At 49.1% G+C, this 20,338-nt stretch overlaps 2 protein-coding genes across 5 annotated transcripts; both read left to right on the plus strand.

Moving 5' to 3' along the window:
* Nucleotides 1-207: 207 nt before the first annotated feature.
* LOC123382603 (ectonucleotide pyrophosphatase/phosphodiesterase family member 7-like) lies at nucleotides 208-1,302 on the plus strand. Its single transcript, XM_045047972.1, has 2 exons — nucleotides 208-345; nucleotides 574-1,302. The coding sequence occupies exons 1-2, from the start codon at nucleotides 328-330 to the stop codon at nucleotides 997-999; spliced, it is 444 nt and encodes a 147-aa protein (XP_044903907.1). The 5' UTR covers nucleotides 208-327; the 3' UTR covers nucleotides 1,000-1,302.
* Nucleotides 1,303-5,737: 4,435 nt separating this feature from the next.
* EEF2KMT (eukaryotic elongation factor 2 lysine methyltransferase) lies at nucleotides 5,738-20,307 on the plus strand. 4 transcript variants are annotated; one of them, XM_023246604.2, is made up of 8 exons: nucleotides 5,738-5,861; nucleotides 8,112-8,174; nucleotides 10,072-10,152; nucleotides 11,297-11,398; nucleotides 15,967-16,100; nucleotides 16,187-16,482; nucleotides 17,917-18,066; nucleotides 19,794-20,307. In XM_023246604.2, exons 1-8 carry the CDS (start codon nucleotides 5,766-5,768, stop codon nucleotides 19,892-19,894), a joined length of 1,023 nt encoding a protein of 340 aa, XP_023102372.2. In that variant the 5' UTR covers nucleotides 5,738-5,765; the 3' UTR covers nucleotides 19,895-20,307. The 4 variants fall into 4 exon arrangements, 3 of the variants coding, with proteins under 3 accessions (XP_023102372.2, XP_044903590.1, XP_044903591.1); XR_002738878.2 differs by lacking the exon at nucleotides 19,794-20,307 and adding an exon at nucleotides 17,128-17,306 and having other exon boundaries at nucleotides 5,739-5,861; nucleotides 17,917-18,053; XM_045047655.1 differs by lacking the exon at nucleotides 5,738-5,861 and adding an exon at nucleotides 5,991-7,323.
* The last annotated feature ends 31 nt before the right edge of the window (nucleotides 20,308-20,338 follow it).

A 20,338-nucleotide genomic window follows, 5' to 3' on the forward strand; every position in this document is an offset into this window, starting at 1 on the left:
GATGCATGCCCAAAGCTAAGTTCTTGCCAAGGAGAAATTCCATAGCCACTGGCCTCTTTCTAAACCTGGTTCATGATGTAACAAGTTGAGAGTGATGTGAAGGAATTTAACGCAATAGTCACATTCCCAACATAACCAACCAGGTTTGAGGGAATAGGGAAACTTCTGAACTGACCATTAGAAAATCCTTTTGGTCTCAGTGCCTCTCACTGAGTACACTTCTCAGATCCCCATCCACCTGCCTGAATTAATGTGAAGTGGGTGTTACTCTTCTCTCTTCAGGATTTAGGAACTTGCAAAGCACAGGAGGCTATCACCAGAGGCACTATGTTTCAGCTTATTATTGTCAGTATTATCTTCTTGCTGTGTCTAATGGGTATACTTTCTTTATTCTCTTTCTTAAAGATCTTTCATTCCTTGCTCTTCCCTTTGGCACTGCAGAGCAGTGCCCTTCCTTGTCATTTAAATTTTCAAAGGTTTCATGGATCTGACATGCATGACAATAACTAAGGGACAGTTTTCTTTCAGGGGATTGGAGTCTAAAATGGCTTTTTTATTATTATTATTTTTCAGCAACTAATAATATATTTCAACAAAGGAGATCATGGCTTTGATAATGTCTACATGGACATGAAGACCATATTCAGAGCCTTTGGGCCAGATTTCAAAAAGAATCACCTAGCTGAACCTTTTGACAGCATCCACATCTACCCACTCATGTGTAAGCTCCTGGGGGTTACCCCTGAACCCCATAACGGCTCCCTGGCAGTCACCCAGGAAATGCTTGTGCAACATGAGCACAATGAGCAGCAGCAGCCAGGTGAGATACAAGAGCAACCACCAGGAAACTGGCAGTCTGATCTATTCTGTCCTGAGATACAAAAGAATGAAAAAGAGGTTGGGCGGGGGAGTGAGGGGGCCACTGGTAGAATCGAGCAGAATAATCCTGTTTGTCCAACAGCTTCAGCATCTGCAGGCCAAGATAGCAGCAGCTCTTAAACAGGTAGCAAAGGAAACAGGGAATCCCTCCACGTGCTGGTGACATTTCATACAGTGCCTCTGGGGCCAAAGGAAGGCTAAGGCTCTCCGTAGACAGTCAAGCAATAATCCTTCTGATTCTTAGAAATCACATGCAATCTGCCCCCCTGATGTCCCTTGTAGTACAGAAAAGCGTCTTCCTTCAGCAACTCAGCCTTTGCTAGTGCCTGGAAGAAAGCTGCTCACAGTGGAAGAAACCTTACCATTCCACTCATTGCTGAAAAAAGAAGGAAGGAGGTGTTTCTGTAAATGGGGTTGCTAATTCTTAAGACTTCAAAACCTTAAACCTGGGTGATATAAAGGAAGGATGGTATAGTCTCTAAGAATGCAGTTGTTTGCAACCAGTGGCCAGCTTTTCTTCTGCCAGGAGAGACTTAGATGCTGTTCAGTGATTTATCATACTTAAAGCAACTACACTCAATCAAAACAGAGTATAAAGGACACGCTTTTCCCTTCTTCTAAGCCACTGCACACGATTTTCTTGTGAACTTACAGGATGCAGGCCATTTTGTAGGAAACTACTTAAATGAATGACCAACTCAGGAAATTATTGGGATTTTTTTTTTTAAGTTTTAGAGTTTTGCTATAACTATTTGGCCCCTACCCCGTCTCATAGCCCATTGGGAACCTGGGGTACGGTGTCTGACTGCTGTCAGTTATTGATAAGCAGGATGTCCCACCAACTGATTTTCAGCAAATTGGCTTTTAGCAAATTGGTCACTTGGCAAAGTGGTCATTAGGCAAATGGGTCATTTGGCGAATAGGTCATTTAGTAAATCGCCTTTCAACGACTTGCCCTATGAGGTTTCTCTACAGTGAACACTTTCTTGGGTTAAATGTACATTTCATTTCCATAATTAATATTCACCAGAGCTTGGATGAAAAACTTCCCAGAGACCCAGGAGCAGCGAGAACAGCCTCTTAATAATCAGACAATTAAAAAACCATCTTATATTTTATCAGGAGCAGAGACACAGAAGACATTCCCTCTCCAGAAGATAGCGTTTGGCCTCGGGATTGTGACAGGAGTTCTTGCAGTTCTGTGTGTTGCTAGTGTGACATACACGGTCATTCGTCGGAAACAGAAGTGAGTATTCTTTGGGTTTCCCAGGGTTTATCAGTGTACATTATAATAATCCACTTCAACCATTTCCTGCATGCCAGAGGGGATCCAGCACTTTGAGAACCCAGCAACCAGAGCCAGGTTCATGACTTGTAAAGTGAGCAGTCACTCAAGGCCCAGGGCTCAAAAGAGCCCTCAACTTGGTTTAATAATCTACTAGTCTGTCACCGTTTCAGAATTCTTGATTTTTTATTTATTTTATATGAGAGAGAGGGAGAGATAGACAGAGGGTCCCAAGCAGGCTCCATGCTCAGCGCAGAGCCCAATTCAGGGCTCATTCTCACAATCCTGGGATCATGACCTGAGCCAGAATCAAAAGTCAGAAGCTCAACCGACTAAACCACCCAGGCGCCCCAGAATTCTTGATTTTTTTTTAACAAAGACCCTGCATTTTCATTTTGTACTGGGCCTCCAAAATTAAATACCAGTTGCATTAGTTTTCCACAACTGCCATAAAAAAGTACAGCAACGTACCTGGCTTAAAAGAACAGGTACTTATTGTCTCACAGAACTGGAGGGAAAAGTCCAAAATCAAGATGTTAGAAGGTCAAAGGTGCCTCCGAAATTTGTATGGGAGAATCCTTCCTTGCCTCTCTAGCTTCTGGTAGTTGCTGGCAATCATTCGTATTCCTTGGTTTATAGATGCATCGTTCCAGTCTCTGCCTCCATCATCACATGGCCATCTTCGCCGTGTGCCTCTGCCTTTACATGGTGTTCTCTTCTCTGGTGTCCATGACACCACTCATGGGATTTAGGGCCCTCTGTACTCCAGGATGACCTCACCTTAATTATATCTGCAAAGAGTCTATTTCCAAATAAGGTCACCAATACCATAAGGTCCTAAGTACCAGGGGTCAGGACTTCCAACATATTCTCTGGAGGGACACAATCCAACCCATAACACTGGTTCTGCCAGTGTTACAGAGCCTTGGTGCACCTCTTTCTATATCTCAATAGTTATATCATTAGACTGAGCCTCCCATATTCCTTATTATACCCAACCCTGACCATTCTTCTGCTTTAACATAGCTCCTGTCTCAATAGAATGGAGGCCTCCTGAACACTATAAACAGCCTAAGGGAAGTCAGAACTTTACTTAACCTTAACTCCATTACAAAGCCCACATTTAATGTAATTTATATTTGAACTATAAAAATTTCCTATAAGTTGAAACATGACCTATAAAGGTCTCTATGCCCTGAAGCAACATTTTAAAAAGAAATCAATTGGTCCTTTTCTACAGAAACCATCAGCTATAGGAGAGCTAAAGGAAAAACTTCAATGTACTGATTGAACTGCCATGCCCACAGCATAATTTCTAAAAGGCAACTATTCTGTACGGTTAAAATATATTAGATGGTTGTTGTTGTTGACGTTGTTGCTGTTGTTGTTAAAAACCTCCAATCCAGAAGTTGAATCTTTAATATAGCGTGGGCACATACACATCCCCTCTCGCCACTGGCAGGACCATGGGATGGGTCCTAATGCTTCTCTCCATATCAACACTCCCCAGAAGTTTTACTTTTTGTGGTGCCTAATCTTCATTTACACCTGAACACACACCTGTGAGGCCCCTGGGATGTTAACAATCCCTTCACTGTCTTAATTCTTCCAGATTCAGATCTGAGATATGTGGCCTTATGAACTCTGTCCCTCCCTACAGCCCACACACCAAAGTAAAGGTTTCTTCTGTGTGCAAGTCAGTGTCATAGACCACTCGGGGTCCTTTCCGAAACTACATCCCATCTGGCATTAGGAAAGGCTAAAACAGCCTAGATTTATTAATATCTTAGTATAACGTCATACAGTATTACTTATTATGGCACTGACTGTACATGCCCTTTTGCTCCTCAGAAGAAACGCAATTAATAGCTACTTTGTGTGTTAACAAAATAAGCCTAGTATTTATAAGTTTGACCCTTTCCCATTGGTTTTCATTGTCTACTGCAGGCAGAGAGCTGATCAAATGAGCAGAAGTGGACCAATCGGCCTGGCCCAGTTCTGAAGCCTCATTCCCTTAAGACCAAGCCTTGGCCCTGGTTAAGGCTCATCATATCTCAGATGATTCTACCTCAGGAGACCGTGAGGAAGAGGATTTCTGCAACATCAGACCCAGAAACCATTAATTCCGTGTAAAAACACAGCAATAATCACGGCCCACCCTCTTGATTTAAATCAACAGTGTGGAGAGAATAAGACAAACCGTTCCTGTGTCAGATCCTGTGCTCACTTGGTACTGGTGGAAGAACAACAGATATGAGAATAAATGCATTCCATTAGAATTAATTCTTCTCTCTTATTCTCTTAGCTGAGCAGGGCTCAGTGTTTCTCATCTGAAAGGGGTAATAAGATTTAATCTGTCCCCTCATCTACCTTCTGCAAGTATATTTAGCAAATTAGCTCTCAAGACTCTTCCAAATGGAGTTTTATGAGAAATGTGCTAAAGTAAATGTGTTAGACTTTGAACACAGTTCAAACTCCAGAGGCAGCACCGGTGGGTTGCTGTCTATCCTGCCTCTCACTCAAGACATAATAACGTCTAATGGAAATAATAATTTTTTTTTCTTTTCTTCCCCCTCCTCAACCACCCCCAGGAACTTTCTTACTCTTCAGATTCCTTTCCCTACAAAGTCAAAACTCCTGCTGTAAGTCCTCCTAGTTCCGGGAGCTCGCCAGCACGCTTGCTTCCCCCTGAGCCCCTGAAGGGCAGGGACCACACCTGGGTTTCCCTCACCCGGCACACAGTAGGTGCTTAATAAGTGGTGAAAACAAGGCTGGTTGGATTAGGGACGGACCGAGGCCGGGAGAGTGGGGGTTGTGGCCTAGTATTAAAGAGGTCATGGAGAGGACGTGACCGCAGGCTGACCTCGCCAAGCTCCTCGCCCCTTCCCCGCCCTGAATCCACCTCAGCGCACGGGTGGGGCTTCCACCCGGGAGGCGGTTCAGGGTCACCACCCCAGAGCACCGCGCTGTGGAGAGGACGCGGACCACAAAGGGGACTAAACCCCGCCACGGCCTCCATGCGAACGTTTAAGATTCTGACACAGGGGCGCAGCTCATCTTGCAGCGCCCCGGTAGGTAAGGCCTGAGTGTCTAAGTTTCCTCGCCCATTGACTGAGCCACCTACCCTACCCGGAGCGGCGAACTCGCACCTCGACCCGAAGGGGCGGAAAAGGCCTGAGGCTCCTAACCCCGGTCTGGGGACGCGGTCCTGAAACGTGAGGGCCGTCAGGCTCACTCCCTCCCAGCTGTGCAACAGGGAGGGAGCTACGCGTCCGCCAAAAAGTGCCTCGTGAAGACGCGGGAACAGCGAGAATGATTACCTGACCCTTCGCCTGACTGGACGCTACCCACCACAAAGCCGTCGCCTCCCGCCTTGCCCTCACTTGGCGCCAAAGCCCTGACTCCGCCTCTACAGCCCCAGGCCACCCCCATCCGACCCTGGCCCCGCCTCCCACGCGCCCAGTGGCGCCTGGCCCGCCCCCGGCCCGGCCCCGGCCCGGCCCCGCCCCAGCCCCGCCCCAGCCCCGCCCCAAGTCCTCTGGGCCCCGCCCCACTGCCGCTCCGTCTCCCGGGCGACGCCGCGGCCCCGCCCCGCCCCGCCATGGCGCCGGAGGAGAGCACGGAGGCCGTACGCCTGCTGCCAAGTTTCGAGCGCCGCTTCCTGGCGGCGCGCGCGCTGCGCTCCTTCCCCTGGCAGGTGGGTGGTGGGGCGCGCGAAGGGCGGGCGGGGGGCGGCTGGGCAGGGTGGGGGCGGGGCGGGTTCCGGCGCCCACCTCCTTCTCTCCCCCCACGTGATGTTCTCGGCTCTCTCTCGTGTGCAGGGGCGGTACGTCTGGTCCTCGTCCCTGGGGCTTAGCCGGGGGCCACGCGGTCTGGCGGCGGGGAGCAGAAAGAATACCTGCGCGCGCTGGGGAGGCCCAGCCTGCGGTCTGCTCCCTCCACCCCTGGTCCTTCCCGCCCTCAAGTGCCTTTGCCGTCTGAGTCCACGAATTTAAGGAATGCGGCGTTTCTGACCAACTCCCTTTGTCACTTGGGGGTTAGGGTCAGGGACAATTCACGAAAAATTCTATTACTTTGTTTAGTCAGTTGTCATCCTGGCCATTGAGTAACAGTTGCTGCTTCCCATTTAAACAGTCAACGTCCGCAAGACCGCGGGAGACCACGTTGCAATGAGCGCAGTGACCAAGTCACAGACACCACACCTCCCCTCCCCCGCCAGGCCTCGGTGTTCTCATCTGTACCATGAGCATTGTACAAAATCCCCTCAGAAGCAGTTTAAGCCTCTTAGGCCTGTGATGGAAGAGACAGGGAAGTACAAAACAGGCCAGAAGAGAGACGAAAGAAGTCTCACCTCCCCTGCCCTGGAGACCTGCCCTTCTCGCACAGGCAAATGGCCATGGCGGCAGCTTCCTTCTGCCAAAGCAGGGTCTCTAATGATGCTGCCTCCTTCATAATTCATGCGCAGTGAGCTCACTGGGATGACTCAGATTGGGTACATATTCCCCCCCCCCAAGTTTGCCCCATCTTAAGGGGCAGTGGTTAGTCATTTGTGTCTCATTGACCTAACCCATTTAGCATTCTGAGTGGTCTTTCCCGTCAGAAAGGAATATGTACATTTTTTAACCCAAAACGTAAACCTTTGTAACAGCATCCATGGGTCCCAATTCAGTATCGACTATGATTGTTCACATGAAATAAGCACTTACTCTGTACCAGGCCCATGATAAATGCTTACTTAGGCTGGCTCACAACAGCCGTGCAGTGGGTACTATTACTGCCATTCACATTTGACCAGAAAGGTTTGATTAGAAAAAGAAGCAGCGTGCATCAGTGGAGAGACCAGGCCTGGGAGCAAGCATGCCTGCTTTGAATCCTGGCCCAACCCCATACAAGCTGTGTGACCTTGAGCAAGTGACTGCGTCTCTCTTACACCTTAGTTTTCTTATAAAGTGGGGGATATAATGATAGGGCTCTTGTCGGAATTACAGGAGTATGAAGCATCTGAGGCAGTGCCTAGCTCATGGTAGGTGAATGTGTTAGCTAGTATTTTTATTCCATCACCAAATATTTACTGAATGCCTTCCACGACCCAGGCCCCAGGAATCAGCACACATTACAAATGAGGGCCTGCTTGGATGCAGGAGCCAGAGAATAAACAGGTAAATGAATAAGCAACACACCAGGAGATGATAGTGGCTGTAAAGTCAGTAAAACAGGGAACTATATGTATCAAAGTAGAGGAGTCAGAAAGTCCTCCCCCAAGAGGTGATATTTGAGCCAGAACCTGAACGGGTAAAGCAGCCAGCTGTGGCAAGGCCCTGCCGGTGAGAACAAGCTGCTGCAATTGAGGAACGGCAAGGAGGCCAGGGGTGAGGGCACATAAGGTCAGAAAGAGAGGCAAGGGCCAGGCTTATAGGCCTTTTAGAGCATGATAAGTCACTCTGGAGAAATGAAATGGTTTGCCTGGTGTCACACATCAGCCAGGACCAATCTGCCTGCTTCTAAGAGCCTGAGCTCACTGCTGGGTTGGAGTTCCCTGTCAGAGAGGACAGCATAACCTGGCCTGGCCTGTATGTCCATTTTAACTCAGATGTCAAGTCTAAGGTGAGCCCGTCGGTGTTGATGTCATAGCTTCCCCTCATAATTCCTGGTTGACCATTTCAGCCACGGAGCTGGTCTGTGACCCAGGCCAGCCTAAGCATCCAGGGCTAATGCAAACCAACAGTCTGTCTTCTGATGTTCTCTCTTTGACTGATCCAGGTGTAACCCAGGACTTCTCAAGTTCAGGCTTTCAGCCCGCCTGTGGCTTCCACTTCCAATTGGCCCCAGGTCCCTGGGGAGAGATCACTTAGCACTTTGCTAACATGTCCTATTACATGTTTAATGTTCCTGTGAAAATGCCCTTGAGATTTCTCTCTTTCTCCCCCCACTGTCTCTCTCTGAATAGAGCCTAGAAGAGAAATTACGGGACTCATCAGGTCCTGAGCTGCTGCTGGATATTTTGCAGAAGGTGAGAATCAGAATAACCAGGTCGCGTCACCAGCCTCCTGACTTCCCCATGAAGACATGACAGAAGCACAGCAGACGCACTTGTATCCTTTAAAAAAAAAAAAAGACACTGCATTTGGGTGGCACTGCCTCAGACAGCTCTGGCTCTTTTGTTTTCTTAGATGAAGACATCAGAATATACAAAAATCTGCATGAGAGGAGGGAATCTGGGGGATGTTTTTGAAACCATCCACAATGAAAACCAAAGTGACAGCTGTGGGAACATCTTCTAGCATTTGGTAGCTGCTCAAAGACTTTCTTCTTTACATTTAAGGAAAAAATAAGGAGGCGAGTCTTACCCACTCGTGTCTCTTCTAGATGTAGATGTGTCCTGCTTTTCTGAGGTGGGGTTTGAATTCTAAGGTACATCTGGGCGAGAGTAGAGGTGAGGCCACCACACTGCCACGTGGATCAGGTGGAGATCACACTGCATCCTGCCTATCAACCCTCTTAAGGATCATGAACCCTTCTGAAAACCCAAAGCTATGCACCCCCCGCCCCTAGAAAAAACAACCAGAAGAATACATTTTTTGTACAAATTCAGGGAAGCCGTAGACACCCCTCCAACCACCAAGCCCATCCAAGAAGGCTAGGTTAAGAATTCCTCTGAGGTGAGTGAACCAAGATTGTCTGACCACCACTTGAAGAAAATGCAGCCATAGTTAGGGGAAGCTTGCAGGGCCATCCAGTGGTTCAGGACTGCGAGCTCAGAGATTCTGGGGTCCTTTTCAGGCAGCCGACTCTGATTTTCACCCTGAGGCTAAAACCTGACACCAGCCAACTAGAAACCCCCTGAAGGGTTGTGTGGGTATTTTACCTTGGGTAAAATTGTGTTCCTCGAGCCAGCAGATCCCGCGTGACCCAGCCTGGCCTCTCACTGCCTCTGTTGCCCCACTCCTTCCCAAAATGCCAGGCCATGGCCACCTTGGAGCCTGCACAAGCTATCCCCTCTGCCCATGATTTGCTCCCCCTGCTCTTTGCTTCTCTAGACTTCAGCTGAAGTGTCACCCCTTCCCCTCCACCACATCCCAGTCAGAGTCCCCATCTTCCTCTGTCCTGACCATCACAGTCCTCATTCTCAGCCTGGCATGTCATCTCCAGGAGAGCAAAAGCTCTCCCACTATGCATGCTCCCACTATTTAGGCTCTCACCTTTTCCATGGAGCCAGACAATCCCACAATTGTCCCCACTACAAACTAGTTCATGCTGCCTGCCCTGGGAAGGGGTAGCATAGCCCATTCCAGCTGCTATAACAAAATACCATAGTCTGGGTGACTTACAAACAACAGCAATTTATTTCTCACAGTTCTAGAGGCTGGAAAGGCCAAGATCAAGGTGCCTGCAGGTTTGGCGTCTGGTGGGGGCCCACTTCTTGGTTCATAGACAGCTGTGTCCTCACCGTGGAAGGGCCGAGGGAGCTCTCTGGGGTCTTTTTTATAATGACACTAATCTCATTCATAGGGCTTCACCTTCATGACCTAATCACTCCCAAAGGCCCTGCCCTCTGATACTATCACATTGGGGGTGAGGCTTCAACATATGAACTGAGTTTGGGGGGGTGCACACAAAAATTCAGTCTGTAACAGGGTGTTAGCTTGGGTTCATGTGCGCCATGTTCTGCCCAGAATGGTCTGTCAGTCTGTGCCACTGTAGTGGAGAGATTTTTTTTAGGAAAGGACTTAAACCTTATGACTTAACTTTTTCAGATGCATGAGGGTCACCTGAACCCAGAACCCTTGTGTCTGTACACATCTTTTCTGAGGGATCAGATAATGAGGAATGCCCTGTATTCACTTGAAGCTCGTGTGAGTGTTAAGACAGGGTCTTTCCAGCAACCCACTTTGTGTCCTTTGTCACAGACCGTGAAACATCCTCTGTGTGTGAAGCATCCGCCATCAGTGAAGTATGCCCGGTGCTTTCTCTCGGAGCTCATCAGAAAGGTCAGTAATCGGCACTGTCCGTCTGGTAGCCAGACAGCACCTGGGACTTGGCTGGCTCTCCAGAAGTGGACTCTGCTTGGCTTTGCCTGTTGGAGCTCAGATCTATCCCATACCCTTTGCCCGCTCTGCAAACCCCCATATGGCAGTGGACTCCCTGTGTAACTGTTCCCAGCTTGGTTCGGTCAGTGAGAGGCTATGGAAGGCAAGTGGAAGAGATGCCAGGGTATTTCTCTCTTCTGTGGTCCCAGCTCCACCCACCGCCATTCCCCTAGCCCACCAGCCCACAGGGTTTTGACCCGTTCCTACCATTGCCAGTCTCTGGATTACCGCACTGCCCTCTACTGGGGGTTTTAGGTCTTGCAGTACCTTTGTAACTAGTTCCCTTTATCATCTTCTCCTCAGTAACTACCGGATGTGGGCTCTTTTCCTGACTGATACAGGATGGATTTTAAGGATGAGCCCACACTTGCTGGGTTTCACATTAGACTGGACCTCAGAGAGGTGATTCCTTAGTGGTCAGCATCAGACCTCCTGTGTTTGGTCACCAATTGCAAGGGCTGTGTCTCACCCAGGCTTAGCATGTGAAACAATCCCAGCTTCTCCATTACCTCCCCACCTAGTTCTCCCCAACATGTGCATCTAGTCGTGGCCACAGGTCTCCCCAGAACCACCAGGAGAAGCATGCCCACTCTCTGCTGCCCCCATGAGTTGCACAACAGAGGCTTTCCCATTGAGGAAGCCACATCACGCTATGTAGAGTGCCCGTCCTTGTGGCTATTGCCTTAGCTCACTTAAAAGCATCAGTTGTTTGATCCATGTACAACATCATGATAGAAGGGCAGAGCTCTCTGTCACCATCACATGGCAGCTCACACAGTCCCGTTCCTGCTGCCCTAGACTGCCTCACCCTCACCCTCTCTGTACCTCTCTGAGATACCCTCTGCTCCCCTACCAAATGAATTTTTTTATAAGCCAGGTTGCCTATATTAAGTCAACCCATCCCAAATCTCCCATCAAAATTTGGTAAAAATCCTCCAGCCATTTTTTACAAGTCAGAGTAAAAGCAAATACATGGAACGTCTGTTTGGTTCATGAGGGTCAACTTAAACCTCTTGGCTGAAGCTCTTGCTCTGCCCACCCCCAGCACGAAGCTGTCCACACAGAGCCTTTGGACGAGCTGTACGAGGCGTTGGCAGAGGTCCTGATGACCACGGAGCCCACCCAGTGCCACCGGAGCTATCTGCTGGTAGGAGACGGGCACCCTCCCCACAAAGTCCAGACATCTGCCCCTGCACACAGAGTTGAAACTCAGGCTCCAGTCAGTCTCAGATGTGATCAAATCCTGACCCATCAGCTCCTGAGATCTTAGAGGAGGTCAGTTAACCACCCTGAGCCTCCATTTCCCCTTCAGTAAACCAAGCATTTCAACACATAACACTACCTATTTTATGCGCTTAGCTGAGGGTTAAATCAGACAATATACATTATCACATACCTGGTGCTCAGTCCTCAGTAAACACTTGATGGATGGGTGTTATAGGACACCAGTCTCTCTCTGCTGTCCACCGCCACCATCCTTACGGGCCTGGCAAATGCCACAGCTCTCAGACTGGCTTCCAGCTTCTTGGCCGACAAAAATACATTCTGCACAGAACAGTCAAGTCTTGGGTTTTTTTTTTTTTTTTTGGACCTTTTATTATAAAGTAAAACAAAGATATGGGAAGTCACACAAAATAAATGTACACGGACACCTAGGTGGCTCAGTCAGTTGAGGTCTGACATTGGCTCAGGTCATGATCTCACGGCCCATGGGTTTAAGCCCCATTCGGACTCCACTCTTAGCACAGAGCCTGCTTCAGATCCTGTGTCTCCTTCTCTCTGTCCCTCCTCTGCTCAACACTGCCTCTCTCTCTTCCAAAAAGAAATAAACATTTTTTTTTAAATAAAAAATAGGGGCACGTAGGTGCTCAGTCAGTGGGCGTCCGACTTCTTTAGTTCAGGTCATGATCTCACAGCTAATGAGTTCGAGCCCTGTGTTGAGCTCTCTGCTGACAGAGCTGCTTCAGATTCTGTCTTCCTCTCTCTGTGCCCCCCCCCAAATATAAATAAACATTTTTTAAATGTTTTAAATAAAATGAACAAATAAATAATAAAAAAATGAATGTACAGCTTACCAAATTGTTGCAAGGTACCTACCAAGGTAACCACCACTCCAGTCAAGGGACAGAGCCCAAAAGCCCTCCATCACACCTGTCCCCTCCCAGCAAAAGTAGCCACCATGCCTTTGGAGTAGTCACTCTCGTTTTCTCCCGCCATGTGCACCTCCAGACACCAGCATTTAGTCTTCTTGCCCATTAACTAGGTTTGGTTTCAAGTGTCTCTTCATCTGCAGGCCCCCCTGTAGCTCTTTCTTCTCTGGACCTGCCTGTGTCGAACAGGCTTAGAGAGCTTTCCACGGGTTAGCTTTGGTCACATATGCATGGTGCTGTTCAGCTCATTCTTCCATCCTCTGTTTCCCTCTAATTGCTGGCTGGATTCAGAGGCCAGCTCAGACTCGCATCCACTTAATCCCTTTGGCAGGAACACAACATGAGGTTCTAGGAGGCACATCACATCTATTATGATAGCGGTTATGGATGCTCAAAGCTTAGATTCTTTGATTCGTTGGAGGGTACAAAAGGGTGGTTTTCTAATTCTATCATTTTGTTTTCTTTCATTCATTAGTTGGAGAAATTTTATGAGCTATCTCCCATCATCTGCTGCTTGGTTACCCACTGATAGGGCCCACTGAGGACGGGGAGGATACTAGCTTGATTCCTTCCCTGTCAACAAGGTGAATTGGTTTCCTACCATCCCCAGAAGAGATACAATCCATTGAAAATTGTATCTTTATTGAGGCATGAAGTGTTACTGTGGAAAAGCCTGGTAATAATTGTCTTTCCTGTTTATGCCACACGCTCTTTACTCTTGGATGGCCAAAGGACTCTTCCCTTTAAAGTCCAGAATTTTAGTAGAATATATCTTGAAGCTGATTGTTTTGGGTGAGTGATCTCAGATGCATTGTGTACCCCTTCAGTGTTTGTTTCACATCTTTTTGTTTCTTCAGGAATGTTTTGTTGAATTATAGTTTTTTTTAACATTTATTTATTTTTGAGAAGAGAGAGACAAAGCATGAGCGGGGGAGGAGAGAGAAAGAGGGAGACACAGAATCCAAAACAGGCTCCAGGCTCTGAGCTCTCAGCACAGAGCCCAACGTGGGGCTCGAACTCACAGACCGCAGGATCATGATCTGAGCCGAAGTTGGACACTTAACCGACTGAGCCACCCAGGCACCCCTGTTGAATTATAATTTTTAAAGTTTGTTCTTTGCCTTCATTTTCTGTAACAAGTACCTAAAAATGGATGCCTTAAACAACAGAAATTTATCATCTCACAGTTGGAGAGGCCAGAAGTCCAAGATCAGGGCATTGGCCGGGCAGGTTCCTTCTGAGGGCAGAGAGGAAAGGATGTGCTTCCGGTCTGTTTGGTTTGCCAGCGGCTGCGATCTCCTTGTGTCTTCACATCATCTTCTCTCTACGCCTGTATGTGTCCTGATCTCTTCTTACAGAGACACCAGTCCTATTGGGTTAGGGCCCACCTAATGACCTCATCTTAACTTGAGTCTCTCTGTAAATAAGATCTCTTATTTACCCCCTCTTCAAATAAGATCACAGTCTGAGGTCCTAGGGGTTAGGAGTCCCAACACATGAGTTTGGGGGAAGGGTACAGTTCACCCCAAACAATCTCTTACTTTCTTTTTTTTTTTTTTAATGTTTATTTTTGAGAGAGAGAACGAGCAGGGGGGTGGCAGAGAGAGGGGGACAGAAGATCCCGAGAAGGCTCTGCAACGACAGCAGTGAGCCCAATGCAGGGTTCAAACTCACAAACCGTGAGATTACGGCCTAAGCTGAAGTCAGACACTCAACTGGCTGAGCCACCCAGGCACCCCTTAATTTCTTCTTGATATTTAAAATTTTACTTCCTTCACCTCCTATTTTTTGAAGGGGCTTATCTGTTTGTGTGTTTTGTTTCCATTCTCCTGTTCCTTGACGTCTGAAATGTTTTCTGTTGTCATCACACATTTCTGAGTGTTTCTAGTTGCCATGAGGCCTTGCCCCAGGTCCCTCACACCCCTGATGACTGAAGCAGCAAGGTCTCTCCTCCATGGGCCATGGTTTGCAGCTGGCACCCGCATTTCCAGCAAACACTTGTTGGCTCCTGGGGTTCTGTCCTCAGGCCTGTTGCACACCCCATTGCACACACACATGGAGTACATGAGTTTGTGTCTCTTGGTGGTTTGCCCCCCACTTATTGACATTTGGGGTTCACAGAGATGCCTTGTCACCTAGTTTTGTTAAATGTTGTCCATATCTTGCTGCTCTGTGTCCTCTTATGTGGGGATTCAGGAAGGTTCAGAACTACACTCCAGCATCTTCCCAGAATCCTCAGAGTGCTCCCCTAGATTTAAGAGGTAAATCAGAGTATGTCACTTGACCACCCAAACCTGGCAGTGCCTTTCCTTAGCACGCAGACTCAATTCCTAATTCCATGCGTGGCCTTCAAGGCCCTGCGTGCCCCGCCCCAGCCTTTCTCTCTCATTTAGTTCTTCCTGCTCTCCCTGTACTCCAGACCCCTGGCATTCTTTGTCTTCCTTGAACTCAGAAACTTACACGCTGCTGCCTCAGGGCCTTTGCACTCTCTATGCCTGGAATGCTCTCCCCCAGAACCTCACATGCCTCACCTTTCCTTTTTATTCACATCCCAGGTCACGTGATGCCTCAAAAAGGCTGTCCCTGACCAAACTATCTGAAATAGACCCCCAGTCTTCTGTTATTGTGTAATCCTTTTTATTTTCTTCATAGCACTGAAAAACTGTGAAATTACTTCATTTATTATGGTTTTATTCCCTATTGGCACATAAGTTCTGTAAGAACAGGGAACGAGTTTATCTTGTCACATCTGAATCCTCGGCACCATAGTAGATGGTCAGGAAAAATGTGTGGATGAATGAATGAACAAATGAATGCTCACAACACCCCCAGAGACCTGAGTCCCCTATGTGAGTTTTCTGAGCTCAGAGAAAGCCAGAAACCACCCCTGGGTGACTGCATGTTGGAAGCACCATTCTCAAAAGCCCCATATTAAAGAACACGTTTCAGAATTGCATGTTCCATGAAGCACTTACCAGCAAACCACCTGCTCTGGGGGCGATGGGAAAGTTCAAAGGCCAGAGAATTCCCAAGCCCTAAATGTCACACTAAATTGAGGAAGGCCCCACACCCTAAAATTTTTCACATCTAGCTCATGATGCCCAAGAGTTGTGACTCTTTTGTTGTTAATATTATAGATTCCTAGAAATGGCAAACATAGTACAGAGAGGTGCCCTTTCTCCATTTTCCCCCATTGGAAACAGGTGACCCAACTTGTGCAGCATCACAACCAGGACACTGATGTAGACACCATGCCTATGTAGTGGCCCTTGAACCCCCCCCCCCACCCTGGCAGACACTGATCTGTTCTCCCTTTCCATAATCTTGTCCTTTTGAGAACGTTAGGTGAATAGAATCACACCATGTGTGGCCTTCTGAGATTGACCTTCTGTTGTGCAGCGTCACGCCCTCTGGACCCGTCCAGGTTGGCGCAGACAGTGATTGCTCTGAGGCAGGATGTTCCATAGTCTATGTGGCCATCCACCTGTTGTGATGTTTTTCTTTTTACAATCAACTCCTTGTCTCCTGGTAGCTGGATTAATTCTCTCTCCCTCTCTTGGCTCAGCCTTCCGGAGACTCAGTCACGCTCTCGGAGAGCACAGCCATCATTTCCCATGGCACCACCGGCCTGGTCACATGGGATGCTGCACTCTACCTTGCAGAATGGGCCATGCAGAACCCAGCAGCCTTTGCTCACAGGTGCCCTTGGGGTGCGGGGCAGGGCGGCAGGGCAGGTTTTCCCCAGCACGGTCTCAGACACAGGCCCCCTTCTCCCCCCAACCCAGGACTGTCTTAGAGCTCGGCAGCGGAGCTGGCCTTACGGGCCTGGCCATTTGCAAGACATGCCATCCCAGTGCATACATCTTCAGTGACTGTCACAGCTGCGTCCTTGAGCAGCTCCGAGGGAACATCCTTCTCAACGGCCTCTCATTAGAGGCAGACGTCACTGACCCTGCAAGGCACCCAGAACACAACACCTGCAACTCAGAGAGCCCCAGGGTGACGGTGGCCCAGCTGGACTGGGACGTCGTGACGGCCCCTCAGCTCGCTGCCTTCCAGCCAGATGTCGTCATCGCAGCAGGTACTGCCCCCCATCCCCGGGCCACTGGAGCGGCTCCACCCAGCTCTCAGCTCTGGGAAGGGGACAGTGGGTGCTGCCAGGGCAGAGGAGTGATGAGATTTTTAGAAGGGCCATTGTGGGCCTCTAGGGTGACATCAAAGCATAGCTCATGCCCCTTAGGGGCCATAAAGCCACAGCCCTCCCATTTGACACAGTGGACACATGTACTCCTGTGCAAATGGTCCCATCAGATAAATGAGCCCAGCTTTTCTCAGCAAAGCCTGACATGGAAAGAACAGGCCCCAGGGCACCAAACCAGTCTGACCTATTAGCCCGGCTGCAGCCGAGGAGAGAGATTATTATGTCCATCTCTAGAACCAAAACGAAATGGCCAGAGCAGCTGAACACCAGCCCCACTTGTACCACCACCCCATCTTCAGATGTGGGGAAGACATAGCCATGGAAGCCCTGACTTTTCAGGGCTGCGAAGGACAGCGTGATTCTCCCAGGACCATGTCATGGGCATCCAGCCCCGGGCCAGGCCTAGGGTCAGGCCCCAGTGGTGTCTGAGTCAGGCAGAGAGCTCTGAGTGCCCCCCGCCCCTGGGAGCTTCTGTCTGCTCTGCGCACAGCTGTGTTGTCACATGTCTGCATGTCTGTATCCCAGGTCCATGCCCATGTCTTTGGACAGGGTCCTTGAGAGGAGTGTTTGGCCAACGGGCCCCTTGTCCTCCACCAAGCTCACCCAGTCCCCTGTCCAGCTGACAGTGCTGTGCCTCTGGTCCTGGGCTGCGACTCGGAGACCCACAGTGGGCAGAACACAGAGCCTGAGCAGCACCCTCCCATGTAAGCATGCCAACAGGGAGCGAGCTTGTCCCCCACCCCCCCCCCAATACAGCTAACAAAGCAGCAAGGTTTGAGATAAAGTCAAGGTGTGCTTCATTAAGCATCTTCTAAATAGACCACAGGCAGAGAATTGATTTTTTTTAATGTTTATTTTTGAGAGAGAGAGAGAGAGAGAGAGAGCAAGAGCACAAGTGGGGGAGGGGCAAAGAGAGGGGAGACACAGAATCAGGAGTAGGCTACAGCCTCTGAGCTGTCAGCACAGAGCCCAACACAGGGCTCAAACTCCCAAACCACAACATCATGACCTGAGCCGAAGTTGGACGCTCAACCAACTGAGCCGCCCATGCGCCCCTGATTTTTTTAAAAGGAACATCAGTAGATCCTAGGTATGTTCCATTTGTTGCATGGTCTTTCAGCAACTTTCTTTCTCTCCTAAGAGTTTTCCTTTTTACCCACATCATCTTCTTTGTATCCAATAGGGCGAGTCTAAAAAAAACTGCTGGTTTCCAGGCTCCCACCCTGCTGCTGAGGTTAGCACGACCAGGCAAGCTTTGTGGGCACTGAATCCTAGACCAAGCCCCTTTCTGTAACCTGAGGTTTTTCATTGCAGATGTGCTATATTGCCCAGAAACTGTCCTCTCCCTGGTCCGAGTCCTGCAGAGGCTCTCTGCTTGCCTGAAGAACCAGCAGGCTCCTGACGCCTACATTGCCTTCACCGTCCGCAACCCAGAGACATGCCAACTGTTCACTAGCGAGCTGGGTGAGCCCTGGGCCCTGGGAGGGGCTGCTATCTCTGAGAGGCCACCTGGGCCCCACACGGGACTCCGGTGAGGCAGAAATAAGCAAAGTAAAAGAATGAAGCCCTGGAAACAAACCAGAAAGCCCCAGAACACACAACGTGCTGGGCCATCCACCCACCACCCCCACCCCCCTGGGTGGTCTGCAGAGGAGGCAGGGCCGGGGAGCTGTGCTCTGGAAGGAGGCAACTTATGCAACAGTCCCAGAGGTCAGAGACTAGCAGCCCTAGAGCAGGCTTCAGGGACGTGCAGGCCTCTTTCCTGGTAAAATGGAGGGGATGGCGGATGCCAGTGGGTGTCAGGGTAGGGGAGTTCTGTCCACACAGCGGTGAGGTCAGGCTCTGGAGCAGATCCCACCACCTGCTCTGGTGAAGCCGGGCCACTACTCACATCCCTGTCCTCATCAGTATGGTGGGAACATCCCCCTGGGAGGTGACACAGGGACTGGCATGCAGGGAGCACGCGGGAACGTGGTAGCTGCTGCTGTCACTACAGCAAGCATCCAGTAAACGGAAGAAGAGGAGGGAGGCCTCTGCCATTTACACCCTGAACAAGCACTGCTGCGCCCAGGCACTGTCCTCAGACCTGACCTGTCAGGAGGGAGGGGTGTGCTGCCATCCTCTGCTCTCACCCATGGAAACTTTGGGGTGCAGGGGAGCTGTTTCCCCAAGCTCCAGGGTGGAGTCAGGCAGCCGAGTCTCGCTCTCCATTCTCCACCCCACAACCACCGAGCACCGCCCTGCAATCCCCGACACGAGCCAGGCCCAGCCAGGACTTTCCACATATGACCAGGCAGCAGTGCAGGACTGGGTTTGCCCTGATCCACGCCCCCAGGCGCAGCCCCACCGACAGCAGCCTCTGCTGTCACAGCAGACACAGAGACGACCCAAACGCCCACCACGTGTGCTCATGCCCCAGACGGTGCATGTAACCTTGAAAAAGAATGAAGTCCTTCTTCAGACACTATGTGAAAATTATCTACGCTGTAGTTTAAGGGAAGAAAGCAAACTACCAAACACCATATATGTATAAGCCCATTTGTATTTTTAAAAATAATGTTTGTGTTAATGTGCATCTAGGGGATAATCTGAAAAACACGCACCAAGTAACAGTAGTTACACTTGGTGGCAGGATTATAGATACACACACACACACACACACTTTTTGTAAATAACCACTAGGTCCAACATGGGGCTTGAACTCACGACCCCAAGATCAAGAGTCGCATGCTCCACCGACTGAGCCAGCCAGGTACCCTGACACTTCTGTACTTTTATGTCTAAGATTTCATTTTTATAAATAATTATTTTCATTTGTAAAAACCTGATGACAAAATGATTTTTGCCAAGGGCTTCTGAGATATCTGTGCTTATGAAGAGATGAACCCCTTCTGATGCACATCTAGTCTGTGTGAAGAGGCACCAGGCTGAGTGGGCAAGAAACCCAGACAGGTCTGTGACCTTCCAGGGATGCACATGGCCCAGAAGACAGGGGCAACAAACCTGGCTGCTGTGAGCCATTTAAAAACTCAGTTCTTGGTCCATCCCTGAAATGACTCTAGGTGTCTGGTTGGGGCCTGGAAGTCTGTGGTTTGTATATAACCCCTAGGCCTGTCCTGCAGCCCTAACCTGTATCGGGTGGTGTCATGTCCCCAGACCCCACCTTCCTGAGACACATATTCTGTTTCCAGGCATTGCTGGGATCCCATGGGAAGCAGTGCCTCATCACGACCAGAAGCTGTTTCCCTATGAAGAGCACTCAGAGATGGCAATTCTGAAACTAACTCTGTAGGTTTACAAATGGTTGTAAAGATTACCATTAAAATTAAATCACCATCCTGGAAAGAATTTTTATGTGGGAAAGCTGGTAAAATTTCCACTGGACTTGAATGCTTGAAGAATGTTAAATTCAGGGAGCGCCTGGGTGGCTCAGTCAGTTGAGCGTCCGACTTCGGCTCAGGTCATGATCTCACAGTTTGTGAGTTCGAGCCCCACATGAGGCTCTGTGCTAACAGCTCCGAGCCTGGAACCTACTTGGAATTCTGTGTCTCCCTCTCTCTGCTCCTTCCCCACTCCCGTTCTGTGTGTCTCTCTCTCAAAAATAATTAAACATTAAAGAAAAAAAATTTTTTAAGAATGTTAAATTCAGAATCAGGAACCACAAACTGTGTTCTAATAAAATACATTCAAGTGGGTGCCCCTTTCTATCACTAGTTCTGGCTCTTAAGTAAACAAA

This window comes from Felis catus, chromosome E3, assembly GCF_018350175.1.
Source record: "Felis catus isolate Fca126 chromosome E3, F.catus_Fca126_mat1.0, whole genome shotgun sequence".
Taxonomy (NCBI): Eukaryota; Metazoa; Chordata; class Mammalia; order Carnivora; family Felidae; genus Felis; species Felis catus.